The sequence below is a fragment of the Rhineura floridana genome, chromosome 5 (assembly GCF_030035675.1).
Source record: "Rhineura floridana isolate rRhiFlo1 chromosome 5, rRhiFlo1.hap2, whole genome shotgun sequence".
Classification (NCBI taxonomy): domain Eukaryota; kingdom Metazoa; phylum Chordata; class Lepidosauria; order Squamata; family Rhineuridae; genus Rhineura; species Rhineura floridana.
The window spans coordinates 44,918,974-44,940,953 of record NC_084484.1 but is presented as its reverse complement, the minus strand read 5'-3'; the positions used below and the strand labels follow the sequence as shown (position 1 = coordinate 44,940,953).

General features: G+C 41.7%; 1 protein-coding gene across 3 annotated transcripts in view; it reads right to left on the bottom strand.

Annotated features, from left to right (window-relative positions):
* The window catches only part of ITGBL1 (integrin subunit beta like 1), a 256,018-nt gene that overhangs the window by 15,702 nt on the left and 218,336 nt on the right, over window positions 1–21,980 (bottom strand). For all 3 annotated transcript variants that reach the window (XR_009762710.1, XR_009762711.1, XM_061626598.1), the window contains exons 8-9: window positions 21,252–21,368; window positions 2,436–2,582 (exon numbers count right to left, since the gene is read on the bottom strand). Coding sequence is in view for 1 of the 3 variants with exons in the window: in XM_061626598.1 (XP_061482582.1) it covers window positions 2,436–2,582; window positions 21,252–21,368 (264 nt within the window). In the remaining 2 variants the exon portion in view is untranslated. The remainder of the gene's footprint in view (window positions 1–2,435; window positions 2,583–21,251; window positions 21,369–21,980) is intronic.

The following is a 21,980-nucleotide window of genomic DNA, read 5'->3' as shown; positions in this document are numbered from 1 at the left end:
CTTGATAAGCCCTGTTTTGCTCCCTACAAGGCATTATAAAGAACAAGAAGGTGGTCAAGCACTGGATGCTCCCCAATACGTGGTTGGGTTGTGTTCAGCTCAGTGGGAATTGCATTGTGGAGGTCTGCTAAAATTCTACTGAAAGTTCACTGAAGAAGTCTTCAGAACTTCCTTTAAAATACCTTGTTCTGCACCTGTGTGCCACTTGATCATTTGAATTCACTTGACTATACAGCAGGTAAGTAGGATGGAATATGAGGGTATAGTGGGGGGGGAGGTCAAGTATGAATGACTGATCTGCAAAAAATAAAAAATAAAAAAATTGGACAGCCATCCAATATCTACTAAGTGCCATGTTATGACACGTTTAATTGCATGATTATTGTATAGGACAGGTAATCTCTCTCCATCATATATTTTTTGGGGGAGAAATAGTTAAAATAGAATTGAGGTGCTGCCCAAAAGGACTTCAAGCAACTCCTCCTTAACTTTAAGAACTGGTGCCTAAGTTTGCATTTTTCCTCTTCCATCCTTGTCACTTTTTCCTTTTGTGTTATGTCTTTCAGATTGTAAACCTGCAGGCAAGGACTATCTTTTCAGCTGAAGAGCAATAAACAAATGCCCTAAATAAATAAATCTAGATTGTGTGGGATGGCTCTGCCATAGTATTGCTTAGGCTAATTTAAGCCAGTGTCACATATCTGGAATAGAAGATTTATCAAATATTTTCAAATAGAAGCCAGTAAATATAACATGGATTATTTACAATTGTTTGCAAATTGTTCAGTGATCTGTATTCTTCTCCCCCCTTTAAAATCTAAACAAGTAGTTGTATCAGTATATAGTCTACAAGACAAATAGTTTGCAATTAAATCCAGAGAGAGAACTAATGTAACATATACCTAAAAAACTGCTTAATTTCAAAACAACATTCCACTATTGGAATGGAAAGCAGAATTTATGCTAAAACAATGAAGAACTTTTCTCATTCAGCACTTTGCCCAAGAAAGGAATTTCCTTGCTTTCTATTTTCAAAAGCTCAGCTGAATACACAGTAGCTGAACAGAACTCAGACTTAAACACAGTGGGTCAGTCTTGGTTTTGTTGAAGTCTCATTTACAATGACTTCCTATTCCAACTTGCTAAAATAACCTGTGACACTTCTGTACACCAGGGGTGGGGGACCCATGGCTCTTCAGGTGTTGTTCAATTCCAGCTGCTGTCATTCCCAGCCAACAGGGCCAGTGGTCAGGGATGATGGGAGCTGGAGTTCAAAAACAACTGGAGATCCTCCATTCCTAGCTTCAAGCAACATCAGGTTAACCTTTCTCTCTCTTGTGTCAGTGATAGCAGCCATATGTGTTCTCTGTGTATTCACCATCACAAGGATCTAATGGACTATGAAACTTCGACCATGTGCTCAGACAAGGCTTGGGTATCTCTCAAACAGAAGGGTGCTATGCCATGTGGTGAACTGTTTTAGAAACTGGCAGGCGTTTCAAAAGCAATTTGCAACATGGCATGATGGGGCATCCCAGTTCATCAGTAGAACCTGCAATTTTGCTTATCACTACAAGCCTTCTCTGTATGGCTAAAGTTGTGTGGTGCAGAGGTTCTGGCCATTGTGACAAAGGCAGATGATTCATTTATCATGAACATGAAAGTGGCCCACATCGGCATAAGGGAAAGAGAAAAGAGTTGACATGGGCAGAGGTGCATTTGGCATTTGAAAAGGTCATTTCCTTTAGAAAAGTAAGATGCTAAATAGATCAAGAATTCTGAGGGTTTTTTTAACAAGAACAAAATAATAGCATCCTACATTATTTTAGTGTATTCTTTTATTATCTTCCTCACTGACAAGACTTCACCCTTGGACTCGCCATTGGCTGCATTTGGTGCAAATGCCATTAATTCAAATAAGAAGCCACGTACAGTTTGTAAGTGAAAACTAATTGCAATATAACAAGGTTAAATTTAACAGCAATTTAACAATCTCTACAATAAAAGAACTCATCAAACTTTGATGGATATGAATGGAGTTGACAGTAAGAGGGAGGGAGGGAGAGCCTGCTCACTCCAGTCAAATCCTGCATTTCCTTTGCACAAGTTTAGCAAATGTACACACACCTGCTGCTTGTAGCACTTGGAACATCATGCCAAGATGTATTCCCCAATACACAATGGCCCCATATAGATATGTACACCCACAAGTATACCTCCAAACAGCATCACACACTGCTGGTAAACAAAGCCTGAAAGAAAGCTTCTAAACACAATAGAGAGGACCTCATGACAAGAGTTCTCTGTATTGTAACACCATTTTGAAAAGCCGTCTAACAGCCAGGAGGCTAGGAAAGAAAGTGCTACAATTTATAACCGTAGGTTGTACTTCTTCATCTCCTGGAACAGGCTCATACGCTGTTCCCCACACTTACCCTTTTCTGAGCACAAGATGCCATCTGCTGATTCGCAAAAGATTCTGCTCTCGTTTTCTGTCATGGTGCACTTCCTTGGGTGCTGACACAACTTCCCAAACCAACCATCCTTACAAACGCATCGACCACAGGAACAGATCCCATGACCTAGAATGAGAGAGGGTTAGGAAGGGAGCTGAGCTAATTTTTAGAAGTCTGCATCCTTCACCACACTCGGGGGCAGTAGGCTAGCTTACGGGGCACAGGGCAGGCCAAATGGGACGCATAGCTCTATCCTCTGACAGAGGGGAATGGCCAGGGGAAGCTCAAAAGGAATGACTGTGGAGGTTGCCACTACTTACACCCACTCAGCATTGAAGTCGCCACATCACCCTGCCTCATGGTAGGGATGGCCCACATGAGTGGTCACTATAGGGTATAGTAGATTCCAGTTCCCCCTCTCAACAAGATAAAAGTGTTGCCTTCTAGATTTCTATAACAAATGCCTTGTGGTGGTGGTGGTGGTGGAGAGCAAACCTAGTCCAAGGCCAACCAGTGAGCTTTGTGGCTGAGCATAGCTTTGAGCCCAAATAACAGGGCTTGTCAGGCAATAGCATGCCATTGGCACAGAGTGCACTGTCCTAGACAGCACAGAAAGCACATCAAAACTGTGTTGGAACTGTGAGCAAGGAGCTCACCTTGCCAGACTCCATTTAGGAAAGGCCTTCAGTATATTTTAGAGCTCTGAGGCGGGGCAAAATTTAGCAGGTACAATCATCTCCATCGCTGCAACTCTGCTATTGAAGAAGATGCACCTGTTAAATATCTGCCTACATCAGAGCTCTTATTTATTTATTTATTAGATTTATATCCTGCCCTTCCTCCCAGTAGGAGCCCAGGGCAACAAACTAAAGCATTAAAAACACTTTCAAACATCATAAAAACAGACTTTAAAATATATTAAAACAAAACAACCATTAAAAACATATCAAAACAAAATGTCTTTAAAAACATTTTAAAAAAATGATGAACATGTTCCAGGGAATCTGATTGGTTGCCTGCTCCCTGGCATGTGTCCAGTTTGTTTTCCTGAGTATTTGGAAATGCCCATTCTACACTGCACTGTTTAGTACTTCAAACACTGTCGTGCCTATAGAAGAGTGCTTGCTGAGTGAAATGCAAATCAGTCCTTCAGCCCTTGTTAACAACAAGGGGGAGACTTGGCTAAGTTCCATTTTTATCAGTTTAAAAGTCTTTGAGCTGTTCTTATTTGTGTACGCAATTGCCTGAAGAACAATTTGTGGAGTCAAGCCACGTTACAATTTCCAGACCACTTATTGATTGTTCTTCATGTTGGATCATAATGAGTATACAAAGTTAAACACACAGTAACAACTATGACATGCTGTGTATTGGATGGTGGGCAAACTGGTTCTCCTTCTGTGCTCACCTTCACAAATATTAATTATTATTTATTTATTTGTTCAAGGTGGCTCACAAGGTTGTGGATCTGCAGGACACTGCACTGGCACTCCTCCAAAAAGTTCCTTAGGAGTGGTGCAAGTTAATTCCCTCCCACTGGAAGGGCAAAAAAACAAACAACAAAAGAAAAGAGAATTTATTTATTTATTTATTTATTGGATTTATTAGTCGCCCATCTGGGAGGATATCCAACCACTCTGGGCGACGTACAATCAGAAGTATAAAATTACAATGAACAATAGACATAAAGACATTAACACATTAAAATCACCACCAATAACTGCAGAGCCCACAGAACCTAATTTTAAGTTGTTCTGAGTTTATGGCTAACTTTAACTTATTTAAACTGTATCCCTGTTGTACCTTGCTTGGAAAAGGCAGGATATATTTAAATACATAGAAGTATTGAGAAGATCCATTTGAAATCCACAAGGAGGGTCTGAACTGGGGAGCCTGCTATATGCATGTAGGTTCCCCTATGTCATTTAGAACCCTGGTTGGTTGAGGAAGAATGCCCCAATAAGGCTTAAATTGTCTCATCTGCATTATGAAAATACTGACCTACCTTATACAACTATTGGAAGAATTATTGAGATAAGGCAAATACACTGAAACCCTTATTAAAATGTATCAAAGCAACCCAGAGTTCCAGTAGTCAAGAGATGTACAGATCTTATCATCTATAGTTCCTAATTTCTTCTCATACCTCCTCCATCTGTCCCATTGAGGTTACTCTATGCCGTTTATGAAATGCTAAGCAAAATGATTAAACAAAGCAAACATAAATATACTTCATATATAATAATTTATTCCATCTGCAGGGTCAGTTTTTCCTTGCGTAAATGGAATTTGCAAGAAAGGCAGGAACCCAGAATACATACAAGTCTCCTTACTGTGACAATTGTTTCCTTTTCAGAGCTTGTTCAAATGATGTGTGATCTTGAAACATCAAACTACCAACCCCACCACTTCCTGCTCTGCTTGCCCCAGATCTCTGCCCCATCCCTTCTCCCCCAAGTAGGTAGGCTTGCTCCCCGAAAGTGCTCTATGCTTTGCAATCCCCACTCCCTTTCTGTTACATGATATGCCACAAAATTTCACAGCTGGAGCTTAAGCAAATTGCTTATTAGAACTACAAAGGATTTATAGTTTTAAAGTAGTAGTGGTGAGCCTTCTCCTTGACATGCTTGTTTTGTGTGTGCAGAAAGTAGGAATACATAAACACAATCCTGTTCGTAAATGTGTATGTAAGCCTACATGTATATTTAAAGGGGGCTGATTTATAATGGGGTGCAGGATCCAATATACAACTAAACTAGGATGGCCTTAATAATCACTCCAAAATTCAGAGGCTCAGATGCAGCACCACATACAATCTGATCCATTCTATCTGTATCTATATTTCATTCACCAGTACAATACAGATGGGAATCAGGAGGGAGTGCATATAACATTCACCTTTAGTCCACCAAAGCTTTCCTTTAGCAGTGTTAACAGGGTTCAACATGGTAGAGGGGGAGTTACTATAGTACAAAACGGTAAGAGCTCTGCACTGCCTTACAGCCTATTGCAAAAGAAGGTACCATTTATTGAGGAAGGTGCATGCAAGCTCCTTCCCATCTTAGGATTCTTATCCTTACCTTCAAACTTTTCACCCTCCCTCCACTACCATGCCCAACTCCATATGGTGCATATCAAAGCTCTGTTTAAGCTAAGGTTGCTAACCCTCCAGGTTTGGCCTCAAATGACCAGCAATTGAGCTCTATCTCCAGGAAAATTGCCAACCCATCAGATCTGGCCTGGAGTCCAGGAATTGACTTCAATCTCCATGAACTTCTTGAGGTCAATACTGGAGATGTCACAAGCCGCCACTCTGGTCTCACACCTGTCTGTCATCTCAAGAGGCCTAAGCAGGAAGGTGCAGGAAATACAAAAGGGACGGGTTAATAGTCAGTAAAGAAAGAGAGAAACCCACGGAAACTAGTCGTGGATAAATATTGCATAGTGGAGTTAAGAGACTGGTAGAGGTACAGAGGGCGGAGTATTCTGAGTATTCAAGAACAGTTCCCTGTATCTCTCTCTAGCTAAGAGTGTTGCAGCTGCCCGCTGAGGCAGGAGAAAGCCCCTCTGCACTATACTGGTCAATCATACAATTTTTCTTTTAAATTTAAACAAAAACATTCAAATCATGACAGACAGTGGTAGTGGTGAAAGACTTTTAGACAGTGGCAGAGGAAAAAAGAAAAAGTGTTTGTGTAGTTTTAATGGTGAATGGTGCAAAGATGCATTCAAAAACTGGCTTCACAAAGCCAACACAGTTACAACAGAATACATTCCATGCCATCGTGAGGGAAAGTATGAGGGAAGAAAAGCAGTGAGAAGCCATGCTGAAAGCATAAAACACTCAGGAATTAGAGAAAACAGAAAATAATGCCACAAACTTCATTTTTTTTTTTACCAAAAGAGATTTATCCCAAGAAAATAATGTGACAATAGCTGAAATAGGGTGGATTTACCACAGTATTTCCCACCATTTAAGTTACACAAGCCAAGACTGTGCAAACAAAATGCTTCCAAGAATATTGCCTGATTCTGAAATTGCAAAAAAAAAAATTCTTGTGGGTAGACAAAAGCAACCAGCACAGCAGATAATGTTTTGGCACCAAAATCACTAGAACATTTGCTTAAGGACTTGGATAATGCACAGGTTTTTTCAGTTAAGTCTGATGCCCCTAGCAAGAGACACAGGAAATTCTTCCCATTAACTGTATGTTACTTTTCTGTGACAGAGGGAATTAAGCATGGCTTGCTTGTTTTTTACAGTGACAATGAGACAAGTGAGGCAACTGCAACACATATCTAATATTCTACAGAAGAACGGTCTTGGCATTAACAGTGTGTCTTTTTATGTGGCTGACAATGGTTCTATAAATTTTGGAAAACACAAGTCATTGTATCAGAAATTAAAACAGTTTAATGTCCACCTAATACAAATGGGATGCAAATGTCATATAATCTACAATTACCTCAAACATGGGATGAAGGCTCTGAGTGTGATGTAGAAACACTTATCCTCAAGGTATATAATGTTTAGCTTCTTGGCCAAGAAGGCAGGGTCTGTTTTGTCCCTTTTTGAGATTGTAGAAATGGGATACAAAGATGTGCTTTGGCATGTATCAACGAGGTGGCTCTCATTTCTACCCACATACTACAATGTTAGCCTGCATTGAGGGCATACTTTTTTTCAGAGGGGGAAGAAGAACGTGTGAAGATTGTGTGGGCAGATTTCAGTGTGGAAGAACACAAATCTCTCCCTCTTTGTTGTGTTTACTTTTTGGACAATCTGATGATAATCTTCCAAGATGCTGTGAAGAAACTGGAATGAAACAATGTCAGGTCCACAGAACTCCATGGTGTCATGGAAAGCCTTCATTCAAAAATGAAGAAAAGAAGAGAGAACAAATTCTATGGAAAATCAGCCCAAATCATTTTGGACACTGTGTTTCCAGATGACAATAGAAAAGTTAGAGAGAAAGCCTATAAGAGATTGACTCAGTGTGTTGAATACCTGGAGAAATGGTATGATGTTGAAACATCACTTTTTCAAAAATGAGTGTCAGTGCTCACAATGACGTGAAGGGGGCAGATTTACAGACTTTCATTACAGCATTCCACACGTAGATTAACATTGGCAAGCTGTATGATGACTGCTATGTTTTACAACAAATAAGGGAAGAGATTGTCTCCAAGGAGCAGACCATAGATCAGAGATGGGTGGAGGTTTTCAGACACATGCCAGAGGGTAGCGGCACTCAAATGAAGAAAACTATTCTTGTGTCTAATGCCTCCTGTGAAAGAGTTTTCAGCTTAATGGCACAACTGTGGACCAAGGAGAGAAACAGACTGAGGGATAGCATTGTGAAGGGCAAGCTGCAGGTGAAATTGAATATTAACATGACCTGTGCAGTTTCTAGACTTCTTAAAAAAGAACCCGGATCTGCGAAAAACAGTAAGAGCTCAAATATAAATTTTAAAAGCAGGAAGCTGAGGACAAGCCAACCCAGCATTAAGGTAAAAACATCACATTACATTTCAAGTATTTTAGTATGAAGGTGTTATGCTGTCCACCTTACTGGAGAGAGGGAGGACAGGAGAAGCTTAAGAGGGTGACAGAAATCACCCCCGCTGGTGGTTGTCTTTAGAGACTCTCCCTGGTGTTTACTGTTCTTTTTTTAAAAAAAATACCCTTTATTTTAAAGGTTTTTCGTATATTTTACAGAATGACATCAAAATGGCATGTAGAAAGAAAACAGGGTACACTTAGAGAAGAAAACACAAAAAAGAACAAAAAATAATATATAAAAAATAAAAGGGGGTCAGCTCTCTGGCCTCTAAAGGCCTGGTTTTCCAAGTTTGGGTTTAAACAGTAAAGGTGAATTAAACAAGTAAAATTGGGTCCATGAATTTAGACAGGTAGAAATGTAGAAATTCAATTTCAGTTGGAAAAAAATATCCAGGAATTTCCTCAGCAATACTGGTTTTACCATCCTTACATGGCAGAATAGGATTCAAATTCTGCCTCTCCCATGGATTTACTGGTTGGCCCCACATAACTTTTAATCTCTCAACCTCAGTTGTCCAAGTGTAGAATGGGAATAATAGTGCCACCCCACAGGGTTGATGTGAGGATGACAAGCACAAGCTAAAGTATGAAATGCATTAAATACCAAAAGTGCTACTTGTATTTTAATAGAGAATAATTATATTTAGCTGGTCTATTTTATTTCTAATCGTGGCAAACTTTTTTCTCCTAGAATGTTTTCATTCTTTTGGATTTGGATGTTGCACAAATTTCCTTTTAAAACAGCTCACTTGTGAAACAGGTATAATATTCTAACCATGCTCAACACACCAAGGAGAAGGAAGATCTGTGCGTTGAAGTCTGTAATCTTAAGCATATTTCCTTGGAAATAAGCTCCAGTGAAATCAGTGGCATTATTTGAAGGGAATGAAACAATGTATTTAAGCCTTCAACTCTTTTCGCTTTTTGGAGCAAAAGTCTAAACCATTGGGCAACACATCTTGCTGAGAAAGCTCAGTCCTTTCTTCTGATGACAGACAGCTGCATTTTCAAGTCTCTATAATAAACATGCAAGGTCACGGCTGCTTACTCCCTCATCTATCACATTCTTCTCCTTATACCTACCTGGGCCTAGAGTCAGAAAAGCAAGCTATTCATCAATCTCTGCTAGCCAGAGAGGGCAGGAGACCATTCTTATTCAGATCATCTGCATTGCCATTCATTTTTTCTCTCTCATTTCAGCAGGCAACTAATCTCAAGACAAAATTCCTGCTTTTCTCCAAGATCCCTTCAGCTGTAACACTCTGTGCTTCCTGAGAGGATCTAGGGCTTTCGTTCTTTGCAACAGAAATGAAGCTGAAGTTGATTCCTTAGTCACCAGTTCCTTTTTTGATGCACAGTGGCATGGGCAGCCTGAATAAGAAATTGAAATTTCTCTGCCACTGCACTTTAAAATAAGTTGTGCTCTACCCCATATCATGTTCACTTGGGGTTTAAGAACATAGCTATAGCCACCTGATATTTCTATTAAACTTTAAAAAGCAGGGAAATTGGGCAGCTATAGTGAATGCACCAGGAGCAGAAGACCTGATCTCCTCTCTGAGATGCCCTACAAATTTGTAAAAATGCAAACACTATTTGGATTTATTAAGGTGTTGGTCTACGACCTGGGAGACCAGGGTTTGAATCCCCACACAGCCATGAAGTTCACTGGGTGACCTTGGGTCAGTCACTGCCTCTCAGCCTCAGAGGAAGGCAATGGTAAACCCCCTCTGAATACCGCTTGTCATGAACCTGTATATGTTCATGAGTTATTAAAATCCATAAAGGGAACATCTTGGTTCAAGCAAAGAACTCTGGGAGTCTAAATGTTAAGAAAGACAGGCCTCTGATAGAATCCCACTTAGGTTTCGGTTTCCAGCTGAGGACGGTTAAGAAGAAGCCTAAACAAGAAACACCTGGCTATCTATGCTGATTAACAAGTGCCTGGCACCCAAGGTCATTCTTGGCCTGTACAGTGAAACACCGGTTGGGAGGGGGGCCTGGAAGGCGTGAAAGAGTGAGAAACATCTAGAAGGGGTTACATCAGACATTTTCTGATTGGTTCCTGAATCCTGGACCGTTAGGATTCTTTCCCTTAAGTATAGGGCTGGGGACCCATAGCCTTTGTTCTCTGCTGCCTCGGTTACAGAGTTCCATAGCTTTCTACCTTTTATGGTTCCATGGTGTTGCCTATGGGAGGTAACCTATGCCTGGTTCCATTGCTTTGTGGTTAACATCATTCTCTCTTAGGAGGGATGCCACTTCAACCATCTACCTCATGTGTAAGTATTAGGTTAGAAAAGGTTGTTATTTTCCTGTTGTGTGTATGAACTCTCTTGTATGTACCTAAATCCCTGTTTGGGTGTATGGTCTTAAAAGATTACTTGCTGCTGCATATACTGATGTGCACTTATCTATTTTAATAAAGCTACTTCTATTTAACCTGGTGTGTTCATTGAGAGAAGGGGTGGTTCTGGATTCAGTACCTTGACCATTCTCAGTCATGCAACTACCAAAGAGGGAAAAAGAAGTTAAAAGCTTAATTCTATTTTGTGGGTTTTACCAGAGGTTTCCTGACAAGGAGTGTAAGTTTGACTCTTGTCTTTTTGGACCTTGGTTTACCTAGTGTCTGGGCTCAGAGATCCCCTGACTCTGAGTGGTACCAGTAAAAGGGGTGGTGGCAGCCTACTATTCTACCTTGCAGGGTTGGCGTTGGACACACAGCCTTGGCAAGGGTGAATTGGTATATTTTGGGTTCCAGATCAATTGCCCCTAAGGGTGGGAATTGGGTCTGACGCATGATCCTAGTGCCTTGACGGCGGGGATTCATGACACCGCTTACCATGAAAACCCTATTCGTAGGGTCGCCTTAAGTCAGAATCGACTTGTAGGCAGTCCATTCCATTCACAGACCAATCCATTTCTCTTGTAGCTTGGAAGAATTTGGTAACATGTGCCTCTATGGTGAGTGGTGGCAACATTGGCCATCAGACCCCCCAAAAAGAAACAAGACATGTTCTGTGCTGCTCTTGTTTTAGCAGCAAGGAAGCAACAATTTTAAAACAGTTGATATAGTTCAGATATTCACTTTAAATATGTTTGATTTACTTTGCAATTTTAGTGAAGTTTCCTATGGTAAATTATTTTCTTTTGCTTCTGTTTCTGTGAATATGTGAAGTACAGCAACACTTTACATAATTTACACTAAAAAAATCTCTAAAAGCAATTATGGAATAATGGCACTGACTATTCTGCAGGATAGTCTCCAGGAGACATGAGGAGTGTCTCAGTTTACACAAGATGAAACAGTGGGAGGTGAAATATATTCTAGCAAATTTCTAGGTGTGCGCTATGTTTTCAATTGACCATGCCCACCCTTCCTTAAATGGAATGGTTTAAGCATAAGAGGCTGAATACATACATCTTGGGCAGGCCAAGCTTGTTTATTCCAACAGCTGGATTCATTGCTTAAGTAGCAACATTTTGTTATCCATCTAATTTTACAATAAAGCCGCAGTTTCAGAGTCAATTGTTAATGCACCCAAAATAGAAATAGAATATATCCTCGGCTTTGAAATTTATAAAAATAAAATTTGACAAAGATTTCTAGAATGAATAATGAGTGAAATATATTTTTCTAAGTTAGATTCTCTGTAGAAACTGTAGTAACACAGGAAAGAAGCGAAGTAAGAACACCAACAAACATACCAAAATATAATTCTCCATCTTTGGAGATGCAGTCCTGATTGCAGTTGTTGCCACACTCACCTTATGCTCAGAGACATGTTACCAAATTCCTTCAAGCCACATAGGAAGTGGATTGAACTGTGAAAGACCAACCCAGATTGTGTTTCCATTTTGACAAATTTGTAGGGCAGTACAATATTTCAGAGAGGAGGTCAGGTTTCCTGTTCCCCTGGTGCATTAACTATAGCTGCCCAATTTCCCTGCTTTCAAAAGTTTGATAGAAATATCTATTGGCTATAGGTATGTTCTTAAACCGCAAGCATTTTTTGCCTATTAGTGAATTTCTTTGCTTTTTAATCTGGGAGGTAAGAAATGGGATCCTTTGCAAGTTTGCTGAGAATGGATTGATCATTTGCATGATTATTGAGTTCAGTGGGATTTATAATATAATAATAATAAACTTTATTTCTACCCCGCCCTTTTTTCCAATAGGACTCAGAGCGGCTTACAACTAAAAAACAACACAATTAAAACATACAAAAGTATACAATTAAAAATAGAATTAAACTATGAGAAAAATTAAAATCATAAAACATACGTTAAAAACAGCGGACCATTTAAAATAATAAGATCATATAATGTAGTCACCAATCCTATGACACTTAATCCTGGTCGTTCTCTATCCCAAATGCCCGTTGAAATAAAACAGTCTTTACTTGTTGCCGGAAAGATGGCAAGGAGGGAGCTAATCGCACCTCACTCAGAAGGGAGTTCCATAGCCTAGGGGCGGCCACCGAAAAAACCCTATCTCGTGTCCCCATCATATGTACTTGCGAAGGTGTGGGGAGCACAAGAAGGGCCTCACCTGAAGATCTCAAATCCTGGACAGATTCATGTAGGGAGATACGATCTGTCAAATAGCCTGGACCTGAGCCGTATAGGGCTTTGTAGGTCAAAACCAGCACTTTGAATTGTGACCGGAAACAAATTGGCAGCCAGTGGAGCTGTTGTAACAGGGGAGTTGTATGGTCCCTGTAACCAGCCCCGGTTAGCACTCTGGCTGCAGCTCTTTGTACCAATTTAAGTTTCCAAACAGTCTTCAAAGGCAGCCCCATGTAGAGCGCGTTACAGTAGTCTAAGCGGGATGTAACCAAGGCATGCATCACCCTAGTCAGATCAGGTAGCTCCAGAAACGGGCGCAGCTGGCGCACCAGTTTTAATTGGGCAAATGCACTCCTGGACACAAAATCTGGGCCTCCAAATTCAAAGCTGAGTCCAGTAGTACACCTAAACTGTGAACCTAAGACTTCAGGGGGAATGCTACTCCATCCAGCACCGGTTGAATCCCTATTCCCTAATCCGCCCTCTGACTGACCAGGAGTACCTCTGTTTTATCAGGATTTAATCTCAACTTGTTTGCCCTCATCCAGTCCATCACTGATGTCAGGCACTGGTTTAGGACCTGTACAGCTTCCTTGGCTTCAGGCGGAAAAGAGAAATAGAGTTGAGTGTCATCGGCATGCTGATGGCACCGAACCCCAAAACCCAGGACAACCTCTCCCAGTGGTTTCATGTAGAAGTTAAATAACATGGGGGACAAAACTGAACCCTGAGGGACCCCATAGGTCAATGGCCAAGGGGTCGATCAGGAGTCCCCCAGTACCACCTTCTGGGTTCGGTCCTCCAGGAAGGACTGAAGCCACTGTAACACAGTGCCCCCAAGTCCCATCTCAGCAAGGCGGCCCAGAAGGATACCATGATCGATGGTATCGTAAGCCGCTGAGAGGTCCAGTAGAACCAACAGGGACATACTCCCCCTGTCCAGTTCTCTGCGTAGGTCATCCACCAAGGCGACCAAAGCCATCTCTGTCCCATAGCCAGGCCTGAAACCAGTTTGAAATGGATCCAGATAATCCATATCATCCAAGAATCTCTGGAGTTGGGTGACCACCACATGCTCTATTATCTTGCTTAGAAATGGAATATTGGAGACTGGCTGGTAGTTACCCAGTAAAGAGGGATCCAGGGAGGGCTTTTTCAGCAGTGGTCTTATAACTGCCTCCTTTAAGCATGATGGAATTCTGCCTTGTTGTAGAGAGGCATTAACTACTCCCCTGACCCAATCGACCAGTCCCCCTCTGGTACTTCTAATGAGCCAGGAAGGGCAAGGGTCCAGTACACAAATGGTGGCACGCGCCGCTCCAAGGATCTTGTCCACATCTTTACTCACCTGCACTCATAGGATAGTGAAACTGACCATGGGGGAGAACGGGGGGAAGGAGGGCTGGAATGGGGAGGGGAGGCAGAGGAGGGGAGAGGAGAGTGGGAAGTGAAAGGGGGGAGGAAGGAAGGGGGGAGGGAGGGAGGGGAAAGGAAAGGGGAGGGCCAGGAGGGAGGGGATAGGAGGCTGGAGAATGGGGAGGGCAGGTTTTATCATTTGCATGCTTATTGAGTTCAGTCAGATTTACTCTTGCGTAATCATGCTTAGAATAAGTGAAATTGACCTGGGGGAGGGGGAGGATGATGGAAGGATAAGGTTAGGGAGGATGGGGGAGGGGAAGGGAGGAGAGGAGATTGGGTGGATGGACACTGGGCAGAGGGAAACTCCCCTTCCTTTCCAAAAGGAAAGCATTGTTAATACTATCATTAGTTTTTGGGATTTCCTCCACCTTTTCATTCTATAGCTACACCCAGATGTAAACCAAAGCTGTCCCTGACTACATCCACATCAGACATTTATTCCACTTAAAACAGTCATGGCTTTCCCCAAATAATTCCGGGAAGAGTAGCTTATGAAGGGTGCTGAGAGTTGGTAGGAGATGCCCTATTCCCCTCACAGAGCTACAAACACCAGAATTCTCTGGGAGGAGGGGCTCACTGTTAAACTACTCTGGCCACTGGAGCTCTGTCAGGGGAATAGGCATCTCCTAACCAGAGCTTGGAAAAGTTACTTTTTTGAACTACAACTCCAATTAGCCCAATCCAGTGGCCATGCTGGCTTGGGCTGATGGGAGTTGTAGTTTAAAAAAGTAACTTTCCCAAGCTCTACTCCTAACCACTCAGCACCCTTCAGAACTATACTTCCCAGGATTCTTTGGAGGAAGCCATGACTGTTTAAAGTGGAATAAATGTCTGGTGTGGGTATGACTGTGGGTATAGGTATTAGTCTGGCTTTTAGAACACTGACAGTTGGTTCTTACTGAGCGTGCCTATGCTAGCATAGACTCCAATGCTAATTTTCTTAAATGAATTAAAATCAACCATGCATTTTTTTTAACTTTTAAACTGCAGAAGATGACGGTCAGTGTATGGGGCAAGGTCAATAATAGGATTACAGGTACTCTGTGAACATGGCTGATTTTTAATTAATTTCAACAAATTATGAGACCACTGACAGAAAAGTCCAACAGGGATCTGAATTTTTTACTTTTGTTTTACACTTTGAACTCTGGATACTCTCTGAGTGTTTTGTGTATCATCATGAAATGTTAGAGGGTTGTTAAGCAAGTGTTTCTGAGTTCAGGACTGTAGGTTTTGTAAGATCTTGTTTTCAAATGAGCTTATGGGAAGCAGCAGCATGGCATGGGGGTATTTTCAATTTAACATTGTGGAATTTATTTATTTTATTTATTTATTTAGTTGCATTTCTAAACCACCCTATAGCTAGCAGCTCCCAGGGCAGTGTACAACATGATAAAACCACAATATTTAAAATACAGCAAGTGTGTATTGCGCAAACAATATAAAACATTATATAAACAAAGTAAAAGAAAACTAGAAATAAAATAAGTAAGATTAAAAGCATAAAATACATTAAAATGCCTGGGTGAAGAGGTGGGTTTTTACCTGGCGCCGGAAAGATGACAGGGAAGGCGCCAGGCGTATCTCATCTGGGAGGGCATTCCATAATTCGGGGGCCACCACCGAAAAGGCCCTAGATCTTGTTACTGTTCTCCGGGCCTCTGTATGGGTTGGGACCCGGAGAAGGGCCTTAGACGTCGAGCGGAGTGAACGGGTAGGAACATAGCGAGAGAGGCGTTCCATCAGATATTGCGGTCCAGTGCCGTTAAGGGCTTTATAGGTAAGGACCAACACTTTGAATCTGGCCCGGAAACATATTGGAAGCCAGTGCAGTTGGGCCAGAATAGGTGTTATGTGGTCGAATTTCTTCGTCCCAGTAAGAACTCTGGCCGCAGCATTCTGCACTAGCTGAAGTTTCTGAATCGTTTTCAAAGGTAACCCTACGTAGAGAGCATTACAGTAATCCAATCTAGAGGTTACCAGAGCATGAATAACTGAGGCTAGGGAATGTGACAAATCCATGCTGGCTAGAGTATACAGCCACTCCCGTGGCTAAATAATATCTCCATGGGAACCAGGAACCAACTCCATCCTTGCACACAGAAGCTTCCTTGGCAAGCAGCACAAGTTTCTGTGTAAATGGCTTTTCCAAGGCAAAGTGTAAGGTATACTACAAGTGAATAACAGGTATTTTAATAAGATAAATCTGGTTAATGGTTTGTTGTTGTTATGTGCCTTCAAGTCGATTACGACTTATGGCAACCCTATGAATCAGTGACCTCCAGGTAGACCAGATGTATTTTCCAAGAATAACATGACCCCAGTGCACTGCAGTGGAAAGGGTAAAAGTACTTGAAACCAACTTTCATTTCTGTGCATATTTTCATCTGCAAAAAACCACAATGCAGATCTGAAATATTCCCCTGGATTGGACCTATATGAATAAGTGTGCAGAAGCCTTCGGCTTGCACAGTCCCAACTCTGCTCTCCTCCCACAAGTTTTTGCTTCCATTTTCAATTTATTGTTAAAAGTATAGTCTTACATCTGAACCCTGAACTGTGGTTAATGTCATTGAAACAAGCCAGTTTCATAAACCATTTGAAGTTTGCTTGTTTCAGTAAACCACAGTTAAGATTAACTACACGTTGTCTGGGTCCAGAGGAAATGACAAAGTGTGGTTAGTTAAAAATGGAAGCAGAACTTTCCAGTTTCCTCCTTGCAGCTGCACCAGAAGAGGAGATGAGAGGTGCTGTAATGGAAGCCCAACACTTGCACGATAAACTGTCCAGATGAAGAATTGTGACACATCACATGTGTTTTTATTGGCTAAACTGCACATCACATTCACCATTCAAAACCACAAACCTCTCTCTCAAAATTATTGTGGAGATGTGAATCACTTTTGTGCATCATGTGCCAAATTGGCCTACATGTGTATCAGTTTGTATCTAGTTGCCACTTTTTTCCCTTGATCCAAGAGTAATATTGCCTTGCTGCCAACATATGTTACTTACCTGCAAAAGTGAATGGGGAGCTGTCACATCAGGAGTAGAAAATCACACACAATTGTGATACCTCTAGGATAGTCTGGCAGGAACCAAGCTTCCTAGCTACCTTTGAGCAACTCTATATTTACATTTCACAAAGCTGGTTCTTGCAACTTCCTGAAAAAAACCCAACTGAAACCCTTTAACTGCTCTAAACAATTTTCCATTGGTAACAGTAGTCCGAAGAGAAAATCTTGCACACAGCAGAAGAAAAATCCCTATTCTTTTTAGCTAGGTCAGGGATGGGGAACTTGTGGCCAGATGTTGTTGGCTCCAGCATAGTCAATGCTCAGGGAAGAAGGGAGTTGGAGCTCAGCAACGTCTGGAGTGCCACCTGTTCCCCACCCCTGAGCTAGATTTTTAGTTAAGGCAAGCCTTCAACTAGACAGGCCTTTACTCTGTTGTTGGTTCCTTAAGAACATGCTGGGATACATAGTTTTATGAGAAACAGCTGTTGAGACTTCTTTTTTCTACCCCAGGAGAATATCCAGGGTGGATGGCAGCAAGTACAGCATCTACAACAATGTGTAGTGTGAACATGTGAGTAGGAGAGTAAATTGAGTAGCATGACCTTTACACATTAAGTGAAAAGGATTTCCCTGTACCTTGCTTGTTGTCCTTTTCAGTCCTCATTGCACTGATGTGTGCATTAAGAACATAAGAGCCTGCTGGATCAGGCCAGTGGCCCATCTAGTCCAGCATCATGTTCTCACAGTGGCCAACGAGGTGCCTGAGGGAAGCCCGCAAGCAGGACCCGAGTGCAAGAACACTCTCCCCTCCTGAGGCTTCCGGCAACTGGTTTTCAGAAGCATGCTGCCTCTGACTAGGCTGGCAGAGCACAGCCATCATGGCTAGTAGCCATTGATAGCCCTGTCCTCCATGAATTTGTCTAATCTTCTTTTAAAGCCATCCAAGCTGGTGGCCATTACTGCATCTTGTGGAAGCAAATTCCATAGTTTAACTATGCACTGAGTAAAGAAGTACTTCCTTTTGTCTGTCCTGAATCTTCCAACATTCAGCTTCTTTGAATGTCCACGAGTTCTAGTATTATGAGAGAGGGAGAACTTTTCTCTATCCACTTTCTCAATGCCATGCATAATTTTATACACTTCTATCATGTCTCCTCTGACCCACCTTTTCTCTAAACTAAAAAGCCCCAAATGCTGCAACCTTTCCTTGTAAGGGAGTCGCTCCATCCCCTTGATCATTCTGGTTGCCCTCTTCTGAACCTTTTCCAACTCTATAATATACTTTTTGAAATGAGGTGACCAGAACTGTACACAGTATTCCAAATACGGCCGCACCATAGATTTATACAATGGCATTATGATATCGGCTGTTTTATTTTCAATACCTTTCCTAATTATCGCTAGCATGGAATTTGCCTTTTTCACAGCTGCCGCACACTGGGTCGACATTTTCATCATGCTGTCCACTACAACCCCGAGGTCTCTCTCCTGGTCGGTCACCGCCAGTTCATACCCCATGAGCGTATATGTGAAATTCAGATTTTTTGCTCCAATATGCATAATTTTACACTTGTTTATATTAAATTGCATTTGCCATTTTTCTGCCCATTCACTCAGTTTGGAGAGGTCTTTTTGGAGCTCTTCGCAATCCCTTTTTGTTTTAACAACCCTGAACAATTTAGTGTCGTCAGCAAACTTGGCCACTTCACTGCTCACTCCTAATTCTAGGTCATTAATGAACAAGTTGAAAAGTACAGGTCCCAATACCGATCCTTGAGGGACTCCACTTTCTACAGCCCTCCATTGGGAGAACTGTCCGTTTATTCCTACTCTCTGCTTTCTGCTTCTTAACCAATTCCTTATCCACAAGAGGACCTCTCCTCTTATTCCATTTGTTTATTCCGTTGTTTCATCTCCTTGCAGTTGGGGGAAATAGCTAAACTTTGGAATGCAAGAAGGGACCTACTTGATGCTATACTATTTGCTCTAGAGCTGGGATACCCAATGTGGTGCCCCTCAAATGTTGGTGGATTCTAACAGTCATTGTCTCTGGCCATTGGCAGGCTGGGTGGAACTGATGGGAGTTGGAGTCCAACAGAATCTGGAAGGCCACAGGTTCCTCACCAATGCTGAACAGTTTAGCTCTAGTTTGAAGGAAATAGAACATCCTCTTTGTAAGCATAAGCAAGATTCAGGCAACAATTTTATGCATGCCATCTTGAAAGAGTCAGTTGAATTTAACTGGTTTCATAATTATTGATAAGAGTGACTGTTGATAGGGCTGCAACCTCAGAACCAATCCTAACCCCGTTTACTCAGAAGAAAGTTCAGTTTTTACTGCCAAGAGTACTGGAGTCTTCAAAACTTAGAATCCTCACACACTCACACACACACACACACACACTACAGAATGATGCACCTGAGTGTTTAGCTTTAAGTATAGAAATATAGAAATTAGGTTTTTTACCTTCTCAGTCCAAAGCAGTGGCCATCACAGACAAACAGGTCCTAAAGCTTTCTATACATGGATTCCACCATTTCTCACAAAATCCAAAAACATCTAGAGTGTACCACCCTGACTACTCCTGCTCTTTTATTGTTGTTGTTGTTGTTGTTTGGATTTATATCTCACCCTTCCTCCCAGTAGGAGCCCTGGGCGGCAAGACTATGGAGTGTTCTTAATGTAAGGGGCTTCTATAACACTTTGTGTTGGTTTGAAATATTGGGACTGGAGACAACTTTTTAATATAATGAGTCTTTTAAAAAATAGTCTAAGCATAGATTAATTTGAGGAGCTCTAGAAAATTTGTTATTAACTCTGCACCAATGTTCAGCTCTGGAAAACAGGAAATTATAAAGAGCAGAATGCGTATGAACATGCGCAGAGCATATATTTCAATTAAGGCTTCTGAGGCAGTAGATACACACTCAAGGTGGATGAGAGCCCTGGCACCTTTTTCAGAAGACTGACTTTAGACATTTGAATGCTCAGAAATCTGGGAGGAACAGGAAGTGGGAGTGCCCTGCTGTTGTCACGCTTCTCCATGGTGTTCAAAGCGGAACTTACAAATCTTCCTGATGGTGTGATGCATAAACTTCTGATGTGAGGCAGGTTGTACATCTCAGGGAGGGGGGAAGTTTATGCAGAATAGATCTAATTAATTAATTAATTTTTATTAATTAATTTCATTTCTTACTCACCTCCCATTAAACATCCTGACACAATGTAACAACAAAAATATTAACAAATTAAAAATAAATATAATTTAAAAAATCAAGTCCTTATGGAGATCTTATAGAGAAGTTTGAAGAGGAATAGGAACGTGGTGCACTTTGAACCCTGTTCCCCCTTCTTCTCCAAACACCTGAAGATGCCCCAAGACATTATTTATTATTATTAATTTATTACATTTATACCCCGCTTTTCTTTTCATGATAGAAACCCAAGGTGGCTTACATATGGTTCCCAGATGGTCTCCCATCCAGGCACTGACCAGACCTGACCCTGCTTAGCTTTAGCCTTATGTGCCTTCAGACCATAGCCTGGGACCACTGGGACCATTAGCCATTGAGTATACAGCAGCCAGTGAATGGTGCTCCCAGACTGTCGCTGTTTTCGGCTGGCATCCAATCACACATGAGCAAATTCAGGTTACACAATGAAATCTGATCTGGAGTTCTTGTGCAACAAACCTGCTTCCCCCACAAATGAGACTTTTTGCAATAAGGAAAGTGATGGGGAAATGTGCTGGAAAGTTTGGGATGACACATGATTGATGGGATGTCATCTAACCTCCCTGCAAACAAATCAGAATGAATTCTCAATAACTGGCCAACATTGTCTAACCTCTCAGCAAGATTTGTGCAAACAAATCAGGATGAATGTTCAATAAACAGGTTGACTGGAAGCAACCTCATTCAGACTACAGATCCTTGAGTCAATCCTCCCCATTTCCCCCCTAATGTTGATTTTAAAAACTATCAGGGTTCTTTAAACTAATTATATGGCAATTCCTGACTGTGGTGGGTTGCTCTTTGGTCCCCTTCAGCGTAATGCATTTGTTCCCAGTATTGACTTTGCATAACGTTTGCACTTGGGGACTGTTGGACAGCAGACTTGTAGGAAGTTGTTTGCTTGTTTTCATGTAAGGAGTCTTGACTTATGAAAGGAATGGAAAATGTGCATTATGCTGGACATCTTGCTGTAATCTAAGGACAACAACGTACCATTGCAGATGTTGCCGTCTATGTCTTCACACTGTCGATCATCACACTCGCAGATTTTGCCATATATTTTGGACTCTCCTGGAGGGAAGCAAGTGCACTGCCCACATTCACAATTCCCTGTAAGAATAAGCACCCATTAGTCACATGCAACAGTCAACATCAAATTCCCATTAACAGTCAAAGGAACTAGTAAAGACATATAAGCATTAGCCTGAAATATAAATGCAATAGTTTTAAAAGGAGGGCTTCTAGAAAGGCAGCTGTATTTAAGGTACCTTCATATGCTATGAGCAGAGGAAGCTGCCTTATCCCAGATCAGGCTGGTTGTCCATTTAGCCCAGTGTGTCTACCGGAAGTGGCTCTCCCAGGTCTCAGGCAGGTTTTTTCCATCCCCTGATACTTGGTCCTTTTAACTGGAGATGCCCAGGATTGGACATGGAACCTCCTGCATGTAAAGCAGGTGCTCATCCACTGAGCTATGGGCACTCCATCTTCGTAAGGAAGCGGCATGGTAGTCGCTTCTCATGAATTCTTTCCGTACCACATTCTGTATTTGGAATGCCTGATACTTGGAAGCCTGAGGGCATGACTACTCAGTTCACACTAACATTTCTCTATATAACTGTGGCCAAGAGTGAAGAAGAAAGTACTTCTTCATACAGTGCATAGTTGGAATTCACTCCCACAGGAAGTAGTGATGGCCACCAACTTGAATGGCTCTAAAAGTGG